General features: G+C 28.7%; 3 protein-coding genes across 4 annotated transcripts; all 3 read left to right on the top strand.

The window, feature by feature from the left end:
• The first annotated feature begins 678 nt into the window (after positions 1 to 678).
• On the top strand, positions 679 to 1,779 carry LOC101502435 (ethylene-responsive transcription factor 1B-like). Its single transcript, XM_004495047.4, has one exon. The coding sequence runs from the start codon at positions 785 to 787 to the stop codon at positions 1,547 to 1,549; it is 765 nt and encodes a 254-aa protein (XP_004495104.1). The 5' UTR covers positions 679 to 784; the 3' UTR covers positions 1,550 to 1,779.
• Positions 1,780 to 2,047: 268 nt separating this feature from the next.
• Positions 2,048 to 5,223, top strand: LOC101502114 (inorganic phosphate transporter 1-4). The gene is made up of 2 exons (XM_004495046.4): positions 2,048 to 2,883; positions 3,351 to 5,223. The coding sequence occupies exon 2, from the start codon at positions 3,381 to 3,383 to the stop codon at positions 4,983 to 4,985; it is 1,605 nt and encodes a 534-aa protein (XP_004495103.1). The 5' UTR covers positions 2,048 to 2,883; positions 3,351 to 3,380; the 3' UTR covers positions 4,986 to 5,223.
• Positions 5,224 to 7,750: 2,527 nt separating this feature from the next.
• On the top strand, positions 7,751 to 11,343 carry LOC101501790 (uncharacterized). 2 transcript variants are annotated; one of them, XM_004495045.4, is made up of 9 exons: positions 7,752 to 7,967; positions 8,229 to 8,313; positions 8,517 to 8,625; positions 8,745 to 8,839; positions 9,481 to 9,581; positions 10,182 to 10,251; positions 10,763 to 10,790; positions 10,891 to 10,951; positions 11,047 to 11,343. In XM_004495045.4, the coding sequence occupies exons 3-9, from the start codon at positions 8,613 to 8,615 to the stop codon at positions 11,150 to 11,152; spliced, it is 474 nt and encodes a 157-aa protein (XP_004495102.1). In that variant the 5' UTR covers positions 7,752 to 7,967; positions 8,229 to 8,313; positions 8,517 to 8,612; the 3' UTR covers positions 11,153 to 11,343. The 2 variants fall into 2 exon arrangements, with proteins under 2 accessions (XP_073222983.1, XP_004495102.1); XM_073366882.1 differs by lacking the exon at positions 8,517 to 8,625 and having other exon boundaries at positions 7,751 to 7,967.
• Positions 11,344 to 13,187: the final 1,844 nt, after the last annotated feature.

Genomic DNA, 13,187 nt, shown 5'->3' with positions numbered 1-13,187 from the left:
CAACGTCTTTTGGGTTATGGAGTTTTATTTCGTTTTAATCAATTTAATTTAATTTTAGAATTTATTTAAGTCCTTGTTGTTCCGAACTTTCTCCGGTTGAAGTTGCCCACGTTTTATAATGTGTCTTTGACTCACGTGCCTATTTTCTAACTATAATTACTTTTTCAACATTCACTCCTTCATTTTCATTATTTATTCCGATAAGTAGCTTATAATATTTAAGAATCATCAGGAATTTCAATGATAGTTGTGGTATTATTTAAAAATAATAGTTAATGATATTTTTTATTTATACAAATAAAAAATAATTTGATTAATATTGATTTAATATAAAATATATATTTAATTTCTCTTATTTTTATGGAATTAATATAATTTAAATCATTATTTCAATTTTACAAAATAATACCTATGATTGTTTAAGTTTTAAATATTTTTTTAAAGGGTGATCTATGATCAACTCAATATTAGAATTTTCATTATCTTTTGAATAATTCATTTTGGTTATTGTTCAACCTTCAATAGTGTAATTCAAATCATTCAAATGTACAATAAAAAAATAATATCCAAAGACATCCCCCCTTGACCAAAATCTTTCAACATCACTTTATTATAACTAAATAATAATCATTTTGGTCGTTATGTTTCATTTTTTTCAATGGGTATATAAAGGACACAAACACCTCAAATCTATGATAAGCCCGCATAAAGTAGTCATCAACAAAAGAAAACAACAACAAAAACCTTAAAATTTTGTGTCTACTTTTTGATTCACACACAAAATATGGATTTTGATTCTTCATTATTCCAATACCAATTCCAAAACCAAAACCTTAACACTTCCTTTTCAAACTCCTCTGTTTTTTCAGAATCCTTTTCATGGGATGATTTCTTTTTCTTCAATGAAGACAACAACAATAACAATAACAATAAGATAACCTTTCCTTTGAACTTCAATGACCAAACCTCACAAATCAAAGAATCATCATCTTCATATTCAAATTCCAACACTTCAGGCTCTCAAATAAGCAATGAATCACAAGAAGTTTCTTCCACTTCAACTCACTTACTATCATCATCATCACCTAATGATGAAAGTAAAAGACCATACAGAGGAGTTAGGAGAAGACCATGGGGAAAATTTGCAGCTGAAATAAGAGACTCAACAAGAAATGGTGTTAGAGTTTGGATTGGTACATTTGATACAGCTGAAGCAGCTGCTTTAGCTTATGATCAAGCTGCTTTATCAACAAGAGGGTCAATGGCAGTGTTGAATTTTCCTGAACAAGTTGTGAGGGAATCATTGAAAGATATGATGAATAATAAATCTTGTGAAGATGATCATGATCATGGTTCTTCTCCTGTTTTAGCACTTAAAAGGAAACACACTTTGAAAAGAAAATCTAAGGCAAGTAGTAACAAAAAGACCAAAAGGGATGAAATTCAAAATGTTAATGTTTCACAAAGTGTGTTGGTTTTGGAAGATTTGGGTTCTGAATATCTTGACCAACTTCTTAGCTTGACTTCTTCTTCTCAAATCATTTGCTAGTAGTTTTCTTAATTTGTTTGTTGAGTTTTTGTTTTTATTATTTTTCATTAAATGTTAATTAATTCTTTTATGACTTTATAGATTTTTGGCATTGATCACCATTCTTTCCTTTTCATTCCCTTTGTTGGTTTTTTCTTTCATTGTATTGGAAAAGTCAATAGAGAGAGAAGAGAAGATATAGGAAAGAATCCAATTGTGTAAAGTTTGCCTCTATGAAACATTTCACAAACAATTATATTGTTGAAAAGTTTGAATTATGTGTTTTTATAAGCTTTCAAAATACCTTTTTCACCATTATTTTTTTCTTTAAATTTTCTCATATCCTTAGCATACAAACATAATACTACAAATATCCACACAATAAATTTTAATGTTAGTGTACTTGTTAAAGATTTAAATAAAACATTGATTTAATTTATATATATTGACAATTTAAATTTTTTCATTAAATGATTAAAAATATTTGATATTTATTGATGTAATGATTTTTTATATTAATAATTTAAAGTCACACATGTTAATGAGTGTAATTTTTGGACAATATAAATTATCAAATCTTTTATACTGACTATGAATATGAATAGCAACTAAACGCATTAAAAACATTCAAAAAGAAGTAGAATAAAGAGTAAATTAAACAGATCCGAATCTAATGGTAAGACCATAAAACAACTGATTTATGCTTCCAAAAATAAATAAAATTTTACTAAATAAAAAGTATCCAAAACATAAAACAAAACAAAAAGTCTCCAAGATAACTTTGTACTTTCTAATCGGACCTCATATTTTGACATTTTTAAATTTAAAAAGAATAAAATTTTATTTAAAACTAATATCATTATTATTGTTAAAATTAATCGACTTGATTATTTATTAAAAAATAAATATTATACAAAATCGATCATATTAAATTAATAAATGTTTTTTATTTCAAAAGTACCTTAAAAATAGTTTTTCATAAAAAGTATTAATAATTTTATTAAATACTAACCCTGAAATTAAAGAACTTGGCATAATTATACTCCAAAAAATAAAATAAAAAAGCATAAAAATAAAAAAAAATAAAAAAAAAAAAGAAAGAAAAATGCTAGATTAGATGCCATGAAAAATAGCAGAAGATCGATTGAAGGGGCGAAAAAGCAGGAGAATATGCTCCTCGAATATTATTCATAACTGTTGTTTTTTCCTTTGGCTATGTTCTGTTTTGTTGCCTATATATCATTGCCCACTCTCTTCATCCTTTTTTGCGTTAAGCCAAATTACATTACTAATATTTAATTTTTCTTTATCTTTTGCTTTCTCTCTATAGAAGTTCTTTGGAACTTCTATCGCAGGTCAGTTTCATAACAATATTTCATCTATCTATATATTTTTTTCTTTCCTTCTCATGTTAATTTCATGACAAATTGCCATGCATGCATTATGTGAGTATGACTTAATTAATCATCCATAACATCCCTCCAAATGCATTCATTTATTTCCATGTATCACGTGCCCAATGTTGATATGCACATGGTACATATATTATTAGCATGGATAATTCAATGATCGTTTGTTCATGAAAAATGACATAACATCTTGGTAGTGACCAATTCAATAAATCACTCTGCATAAACACAAGGTGATATGAATAGTTGTTTAAATGAAATTATATGAATGTTGGTTCACTAGATAATATGTAAGTACATATATCAGCGTTCTCTTAACACTGAGGTATGTCATGACCGTAATGAGTCATAGGACTAATTAATTACTTTGCGGAGGGAGTAGCCGGTTAATGGTGCAGTTTCCACTTTTGCAGAGAAGCAAGAGAAAGGAGGAAAGTTGAGGCATGGCCAAGGAGCAAATTCAAGTGCTAAATGCACTAGATGTAGCAAAAACACAATGGTACCATTTCACAGCAATCATAATAGCTGGAATGGGATTTTTCACGGATGCATATGATCTATTCTGCATTTCACTTGTGACAAAGCTTCTTGGTCGTATATATTACCATGTTGATGGAGCTGAAAAGCCAGGGACATTACCACCAAATGTATCAGCAGCAGTGAATGGTGTGGCTTTCATAGGAACACTTTCAGGACAACTCTTTTTCGGTTGGTTAGGGGACAAATTAGGCCGAAAGAAAGTTTATGGAATGACATTGATGGTGATGGTTCTTTGCTCTATAGCTTCTGGTCTTTCATTCGGTCGTGACCCAAAAACTGTATTGGGAACTCTTTGTTTCTTTAGATTCTGGCTTGGTTTTGGTATTGGTGGTGATTATCCACTTTCCGCTACAATTATGTCTGAATACTCAAACAAAAAGACACGTGGTGCTTTTATAGCAGCTGTTTTTGCTATGCAGGGTTTTGGAATTTTAACAGGAGGTATATTTGCAATCTTCATTTCAACTGTGTTTAAGTCACGATTCGATGCACCAGCTTACATGGTTGATCCTTTGGCTTCAACTGTTCCTCAAGCTGATTATGTTTGGAGAATTATCTTAATGTTTGGAGCAATCCCAGCTGCAATGACTTATTACTCAAGGACTAAGATGCCAGAAACAGCGCGTTACACCGCGCTTGTTGCTAAGAATATGGAACAAGCTGCAGCTGATATGTCTAAGGTTATGAACATGGATATTCAAGTTGAGCCTAAAAATGTTGTTGAACAGAAAAAACAATTTGGACTTTTCTCTAAAGAGTTTATGTCACGTCATGGTTTGCATTTACTTGGAACAACATCAACTTGGTTTTTGCTTGATGTTGCATTTTATAGTCAAAATCTTTTCCAAAAAGATATCTTTAGTGCTATTGGTTGGATACCAGCTGCAAAGACAATGAATGCACTTGAAGAGGTTTATAGAATTGCAAGAGCTCAAACACTTATTGCTTTATGCAGTACTGTTCCTGGTTACTGGTTCACAGTGGCATTCATTGATAGAATTGGAAGGTTCACTATTCAATTAATGGGATTCTTCTTCATGACAGTTTTTATGTTTGCACTTGCTATTCCTTATGATTACTGGACACTTAAGGAAAATAGAATTGGTTTTGTGGTGCTTTATTCACTAACATTTTTCTTTGCAAACTTTGGTCCTAATGCAACTACTTTTGTTGTTCCTGCTGAGATTTTCCCAGCTAGATTTAGATCAACTTGTCATGGAATATCATCAGCAGCAGGGAAACTTGGAGCAATGGTTGGTGCATTTGGATTTTTGTATTTGGCACAGAATCAAGATCCTAGTAAAGCTGATGCAGGGTACCCTCCTGGTATTGGTGTCAGGAATTCATTGATTGTGTTAGGTTTTGTTAACATTTTGGGATTCTGCTTTACTTTCTTGGTGCCTGAGGCTAATGGAAAATCCCTTGAAGAGATGTCAGGTGAAGAAATTGAAGAAACTGTTGATACTTCTAATCATAATAACAAAACCAAAATGACGTCACATCCTTAGCTTATATCATCATTTAATTAAAGGAACAACTACGCTTTCTAATTGGGATAATTAAGTACTTCTTTTGTTCTAAGAATACTAACAAGTATAGATATTTGAATGTGTGTGTAATAGTTGTATATTTTTGGCTTTTGGGTTAACAACGTGTATTTCTTCCCCATTTTTTTAATTAGATCACTAGATTATTTTGTATATTATGTTATATCAAATGTAAGGAATATTTGAACAGATTGTCATACATGACCCTCATTTTATACTTGTTTTCATAGTAAAAAAAAATAAGGTAGTTGCTTGGTTGGTTTTAAGATTAATTAATTTCCATTCTTCAACTTTGTTGAGTTAATAATATTTTCTAAATCTATCTATCTATATCTTCAATTTATAATTTATATATGACAAATCTTTAATTTATAATTTATATTTGACAAATGCTCTAAAGATAAATATTAACGACTCAAATATAAAAACGATATATTAGACTTTAAAGTTTAAAAATTATCTTGAAAATTGTGTTCAAAAGAAAAGGCATGTGCTTAAACAAATTCTGTTCAAACTGCGAAATCACACCATATATGTGACGACAATTTATTGACTTACACTGAAAAATCACTTCAACTTCAGTGGATCCTTCCATTGCAGAGAGAATATGAAGCAATATCTTTATGAAAATGCTACGAAACTAGTTATGTATACTTTATTTAACCATCAGTGGCATTCTTTAATACAGTATATAACTATAAATTTCAACTAGTTAAGTACTTCTACATTCATACGAATCCCACGTAATTGAATCTTTTTTTAACACCGTCTAATATTTATAATTTAGGAAAAATATTCATTTAATTTTATAAAAATAATATTTAAAATTGTAAATAATATTATTATTTTTTAAATATGAGAGTCTAATGATTTATATTATTTTAATATTGTTTTTTTTTTTTTGAATTAATATTGCTATAATTTTAGGAACATGATCACGTTTCTGCTGTATAACTTATAAAGTAAATTATAATTAGTGAATTGTAATTTGCTTCAAAATTTTACTTAAAAGATATTCAAAAGACACAATATTAATAAAATGCATTTGTATCTTATATATTGTCTATACAGTAAATAAAAATTAATTGATTATAATTTTCTTCAAATTTTTTACATTAACTAATTATTTTGTGAAAAATAATCTTTGAACAGATTGATTAGTGAGAAACATATTTTTCATGTGTATGATTTATACATAAAATTTTTAATTAGTGACAAACAAATTAATTATAATTTTCTTCAAATTTTTAAGTAGAAAGAAAAAGAAACTACTAATGAATTATACATTTGTCTTTTAAATAGTTGATTAATGAAAGACTATCTTTTAATCAATTGACCTTTAAAATTATTTGTTGAGTATCTGATTTATATAATAAATTATAATTATTGTGTTATAATTCATTAATGAAAGGTTATCATTTATCTAACTTACCAACAAAAAATAGTTTTAAAAAATAGAGAGAAAAGGTAACATGTATAAGAAAGAAAAATATTTAATGAATGGGAAAATATAAAATAAATAAATTTGTATAAAAAAATATGTTAATTATTTTTTATTATATATACAATTTTTTTTAAATATGTAGTTTTTTTTTAATAATATTTTATAAAAAAATGTTTTTTATCACATGATTTATGTCGGTTAAATGCGGTCATGTCATTGGTGGTTTTATTTGAGTGCATTTGAGTCACAAAAATCTATTTCATTTATGTGTTTTAATGGACATTAACAACACTTATTTTTTAGAGCATACATATATATTTTTTTATGTGAAAAGTATTCAATTTTTTTTTGAAATATAAAGTTTTCAAATTATGAGTCTATTTGAAAAAAAGGTAGAATATGCTATTTTTATTTATTGCATTCGAAAATAAATGTTTTAGGTAAGAAGTTAGTATCATAATAAATGAATAATTTACTAGATGTCATGTGTACTATTTTATTTGAAGCAAGACAAACGTTTATAATGGATATAGATAAACACTGTAATATTTAATAATCATTATGTATCAATTTAAAAAAAATAGATTAATAGAAAATAAAATTATTGTTTAATTTTTCAATAATATTACTCTTGCTCGAGTTGAGTTAAATTATAAAATTAATTTAATTTTTTGATATTTAACAATTACGATCAAAATTATTAATAAGTTTGAGTCAATTAAAAAATTAAATGAGTGTAATTTGTTTTTAAACGAATAATCAACTATCACGACAAGTAAAAGTTTTATAACATAATTGAATCACGTGTATAATTTATCTAATTAAATGATATGAAACACCATTTCTAAAAAAATAATGCCAATATAAAGGAAAACTTTTCAAAGATCTGGCATTTAAAATGATAGATTATAATAAAGGAAAATAAGTTTAAATAAATTAATTAATATAAGAAAATAAGTACCATTTATAATTATAAATATATATATAATTGATAGCATGTTTTTAAATCTTTGCAATCAGTTGTAATAGTTTCTTTTGACACATCCCGTATCCATAAATTAATTATAACTATTTATTAATTTTAATATATTTTTAATAATAATAAATTTTTGTAATTATAATTTTATTTGTATTTTTTTGTCAGCGTTCTCCGATATTATCATTAATTATGCAACATTCAATAAAAAATCATCAAATACATGTACTATATGCCACGTTTACGAGGCATCTTTTTTCTTTAGTAAATTTAACATTTGATTTATATATCACTATTTTCTCTTTTGCATTCCCTTTTTCTCTTTTTCATCTTCTTGCACATCCTATTTCTCAAATCTTAACAAATTTCATTTTTCACTTATCGCATAAATTACCTATTCGCATAATTTCATTTTCTCTCCCACATATTCACGTTTTGCGCTTCTCAATTACGTTGATTTGCGCTTCTCATTCCTCAATTCTTTCTCAGCTTTTCAAGTCGACTTCAGTTTCAATTTATTGAGGTATTTGATTCTATCACTAATGCTACTTTCTCGTACATTTCAAATCGTTAGTTTGCGACATTAATCTTGATACATTTCAATTCGATTTCTGGTTCACTTGATTTTGTGTTTGTTTAGAGTCAGAGATTTGAGTTCAAGCTGATTTTAACTTCACTTAGGGTTTTGAATTTCCGATTTGTTGTTGTGTATGTTTAGGTTATGATGTTTCTAAATTGATATCTCATCTTGTTTGTCTTTATACTCATCGACCAATTCTTGCAGATCTTCGATAGTTGTTTCATCTTCAATCACCAATACTTGCACCTCGTACAACACTTCAACTCCTCAGTTATCAATTATCATTACGGTAATTCAGTCATTCCTAAAATTACACGTTTCTCTGTGGAAATTCGCACGCAATCGTATCTCATTGTTTTGTATGTTTAATTTTTCAATTTTTTTTTTTTTTTGTATTACGAGTTTTAATAATTCAGATTAGTCTAATCAGAGTAAAACGTGTTAAATATTGGAAGTTGAATTCTGATTCTTCTGTGTAATGCCTAATTTCAGAAGAATGTGACTCAAACAAACAGATAGAGGAACTTCGATAAAATTGGGGATTTAGGGTTTTCTCTTCCGAGTCGTCAAATAAATCATTCCCTGAAAATGGATTCCGAAGGTTATAACCCTTAATTTTGGTTACCTTCCGACTCAATATTTTTGTAACTGTTACTTAAAATAAAAAATATATTACAATATGGTTTCGCCATTCGTAAACTCTCAATGATATTGTTTTAGGGCAAAAAGGTACGGTGAACCCTTCAGCAATGTTGGCTTCCTTGCTTAGTAGGAGAGCCAAGCTTCATGAGGAGCTTCGAAATATTGAAAAGCAGGTAACTTTTTCATTATTCCCATATGGGTTCCTTTCGTTGCGCTTCAGAACCAGCAGAAACGGTCTTTTTACTTGACATTTTTTCTTTTTTTATTTCAATTTTTTGGGAGCTTTTAATATCAGAATGAGAAAATAAGATTTTTTTTTTTTCAGTGGCATACAATTAGAATGCAGTATTTTGTGGTTATTTTAAGTTGCGGTTACAAAATAAACTTATGTGAATATCCTGACTTTTTATTGGATAATGGTGTAAAACTATTTTACACGGTGTATGGTCATTAAGCTATTTGTTTGATCGCTTGATTCAATTCCTAATGCAATTGGATAATTGGGCAACATACAATCTAACCTTAAATTTGGCCCTTCACTTGTTCAACAATATCATGTTTGTGTATCACTGTATTGGCAGTTTATCCTCCTTAGCCACATGATTATATATTATGCAGCTGGGTTATGAGGTTTCTTGTTAAATGGGGCATGCAGTGATGCATTTCTGGTGCTATATCCATCATGATCAAATCCCATTTTCATGGTTAAGTTGATTAGCTTGATATAAAAATGAAAAAAATTGTGCTCTTAATTAAGAAGAATATCCTTTATAATTTCTTGCCAGCAGTTGCCAACATTTTTTCCTTGACACAGGTTTATGATATGGAGACAAGTTATTTACAGGATCCTGGACAGTGTGGCAATGTGTTAAAGGGATTTGAAGGGTTCTTATCTTCGTCAAAGAACACTGCATTGTATGAATCTCTTTAGCCTTTTCTATCTTTCTGACTTAAACACTGATAAATTTTCTTCTTTCCAAGAATTCTCATATTCAAATTAATTTTTCTTTCAGTACTTGGTAGTTTATTTGATTTACTCTTAGAAGAAATACCATTGATATTTTCTGTCCGAGTCTGTAGTTCTGATTATCATAACTCCTTAGGGAAATAGGAAGGGTAATGGTATACTTTTATGATCTGTTATACTCAATCAAAAATCATATTTATTAGGCATCTGGTCGGGTCTTACATGATTTTGATTCATTTACGGTCGGGAAAAGCTAAATCATGAGTTTTATTGCTTATATTGATTGCTAAAATACTACACACAATGATACAATGCTGGAACTTGCCTAGATGCACTAGCAATTGAATCTTGGTAAGATTTTAGATGGGGAATATAATTGCATCGATGCTTTTGAATACATCCTAGTTCCATGTAAAAATAAATACTGGTACTTATGGGACAGTATGCCTTTATTCATCTTAGTTTAGATGACATGCTGTTGTGTTATTCATGGTTATTTTCTTTATGGTTTAAATGACATTGGCAAATCTATTTTTTTTTCTTGGCAGCTTGAAGCGGTCTAGAAAGTTTCAGCCCGAAGATAGGCTCTTTTCATTATCTTCAGTGACCTCACCAGCGGTGTGTTTTTTATATTCAATGATAGGCTTTCCAACCAGTAATATATAAAAAAGATATAATGTCCACTAGTGAGCACCAAGTAATAAGAGTGACTAGGTCTCAGTAGAATTGAAGTTAACTTCATCTTTTGGGAAGATAAAAGTGATTAAAACAGGTTGAAGGCATCAGTTAAAAGTAAAAGTATGACATGGAATGAATACCTAATCTTATGGTACCATTTTAATCCATTTGGAACAAGAAATGTTTCAGAGCCTTTTTATGGAAAATATAAAACAATAACTAAAGTTTACAATGTCTTCATAGACTCTGAGTTATATCATATGATTGTTCTGTGTTTGATCTTTTATACAGCATGTACCCGAAACACATCGCCCATCCCATAAAATGATTACTCCTTTTACGTTTTCTCTTGTCAATTGTGTTTATTCATGGTCCATTTATCATGTGTCGGCATCTTACCTTAGTAAGGTTGTTTCTAAATCGTAAGATGTTCTTCATGTTTCCATTGTAGGCAGAAGAGCTTGCGGCTGGTCGAGATGGTGAGATCATATAAGCAAACATTTCAATGACTTTTCTTGCTTGAAATATGTCTATTAAGTAATGTCTATTAAGTATATTATATATTTTTATTTATTTCAGACGGGAGATCAGATTTCGGTCCCGGTCGGTCCAAAGGTGGCGGAATTTATGCAAATGGACAGTAAGCACTCAACTAAATTGTCTTTTAATGTTGTTGAATTAAATAATTACATTAATGTATGCTGCATAAGCTAAAAAACCATCGCGTTACCATAGGGGTAAACCAAAGAAAGGAAGAGGTGCACCAAGAGACGCGAAGAGAGCAAGGGTTTCAAGTGAACAAGATTTTGATTATGAAGATGATCCTGACCTGACTTTGTGATTGAACATTCTGATGCAACTTTCTGTTAAACCTTGTGTTATGTAAGAGCCTGGAAAAATCTTGCTCTCTTATCGATTTCTCATTCTATGTATATAGTTGTGGATTTTGTACTTCTTAGGTGAACATTTATTTTTTGCACAAATTTTTGTTGGAAGCCTAAATGATTGTTTTATTAGATTTGTTACTGTAAACCTGTACAGAACTAACTTACTTTACCAACTGCTAGAAGTTGTTGTTTTCTACTGTTTGGGCGGCTTTTGATGGGAATCTAACTAAGAAAAAACCCTTTGGCCAATAAAATAATGTTCTATATTTTAGAGAGTTCACTTATTTGTTGGCAAGTTAATTTTTTAAACTATCCATATCCGTTTGTTTAAGGTTTTTTTAAAAATTATTTTTTATAATATTTTATGTTTTTTTATAATATTTTTATCAAAGAATTTTAAAAATAAAATTTCAAATGAAAAATTAGTTGAAATAGTTTATTTTAAAATATTATTTTAAGTATTTTATCTATTTGTTATAAAAAAAATTAGATAATGAAATTTTTAAAAATGGTTACGGAACAAAGTGTTGACTATCGTTTATATTTGATTCCATTGTTTAGAAAATCGAACCAGATTCTTCAATCATTGGATTATAAATTGACAATGTCATTAGTTTGACTATTTTAGTGGATCAATTGCAAATTCATTTTAGCCTGAGTGGTTTGATACAGTGGAACCATGACTTGAAGGTTTTGTTTGTTTGGTGTTTACCTCGATTTTTAACACATTCATGGATTCTAAATTTGGGAAAATAATGCACGGGGTTTTGGTACTTTTTCTTTTCAAGAGTTTTGACATTTTTGTATTTTTGGAGTTGGATTCAAACTTCATATAACAAATTAATTTTGAAGGACTTGTGTCTCAAATATTAATATCAATCACAAGGAAAATGAGACGAGTTTGATTTGTGATTTTCTTTTTAAAAATATTAATTCTGGCTTTTAATAAGAGAATCACACAATGATTTATATTAGGTTATTTAAAGTGAGTTACATTCAGTTTTCACAATTTGTGAGTTTTTCATTAATGTGTCTCACACAAAAACGCTTTTGCTCTCACACAATATTTCTTAATCAGTTACAATATTAACCTTTCAATTTTGAAAGCATTTTTATAGTTACCTTTCAGTTCAAAAATGAATTTTTACACGTTATCTTTAAAAAATTTACAATACACTCATACTATTTTGAAGAAATAGACTTGAGTTTTAAATGGAATTACGAAAGTAGGTTGTAGGATCAGAATCTATTGAATACTTGTTTGAGATTGATTATCAGCAATAACTCAATAAAAAGATCATTAAATTTAGTATAAGAGAACTGAAACTTTTTTGTTTAATCGAAGAGTTTTTATTTCTCAAGTATTATTGTTTTAATGATAAATTTGATTGCCTAAACATGATTATTTCTCGATTTTTATGTCTTCATCTTGATGTTCTTTTTATAAACATAATGAAGTTTAGAGACAACTCATTATAGTCGTTACTGATTCTTAAGAGAGACATATGTTCACAGTAATAATTAATAGACATGTGTTCTATTTTATCGAGAACGTTCTTCCTTTGCAACCAGAACATTATTAGTTTTGTGTTTGAATGAAATATCGTAACTGAGGTTTTTAGCAGTTGTCTAGTGTCAGTTTTCTACCTTGCACGCATGTTGAGTTTTCTGCAAAAGGTGTAGCAATAGGGTTCTTTTCATTCTTGTTGTCTTAACTGTACTTGTTTATAGTCCATCAATCTAGAGATTGATCTGATTATTGTTCTTGATATTGTTTTACTTATTTGATTCTTTAACTAAGCTTTTGGATTTGACCACTGTTCTTGACGTTGTTTTGCTAAGATTTGTGATGGTATTATTTTATCACAATATTTCTTTATCTCATTACTTTTTTACCGTTCATGAACTTTTTTTTTTATGTGCCTTGATTTGTTAGGTTTGATCAGCTTTTGGTTATAGATCCTTTGAGGGACCCGGATTTAGAGCGTC

This window comes from Cicer arietinum, chromosome 4 (genome assembly GCF_000331145.2).
Source record: "Cicer arietinum cultivar CDC Frontier isolate Library 1 chromosome 4, Cicar.CDCFrontier_v2.0, whole genome shotgun sequence".
NCBI lineage: Eukaryota > Viridiplantae > Streptophyta > Magnoliopsida > Fabales > Fabaceae > Cicer > Cicer arietinum.
Note: the sequence above shows the minus strand (reverse complement) of the source record. Positions and strands in the feature narration are given on the sequence as shown.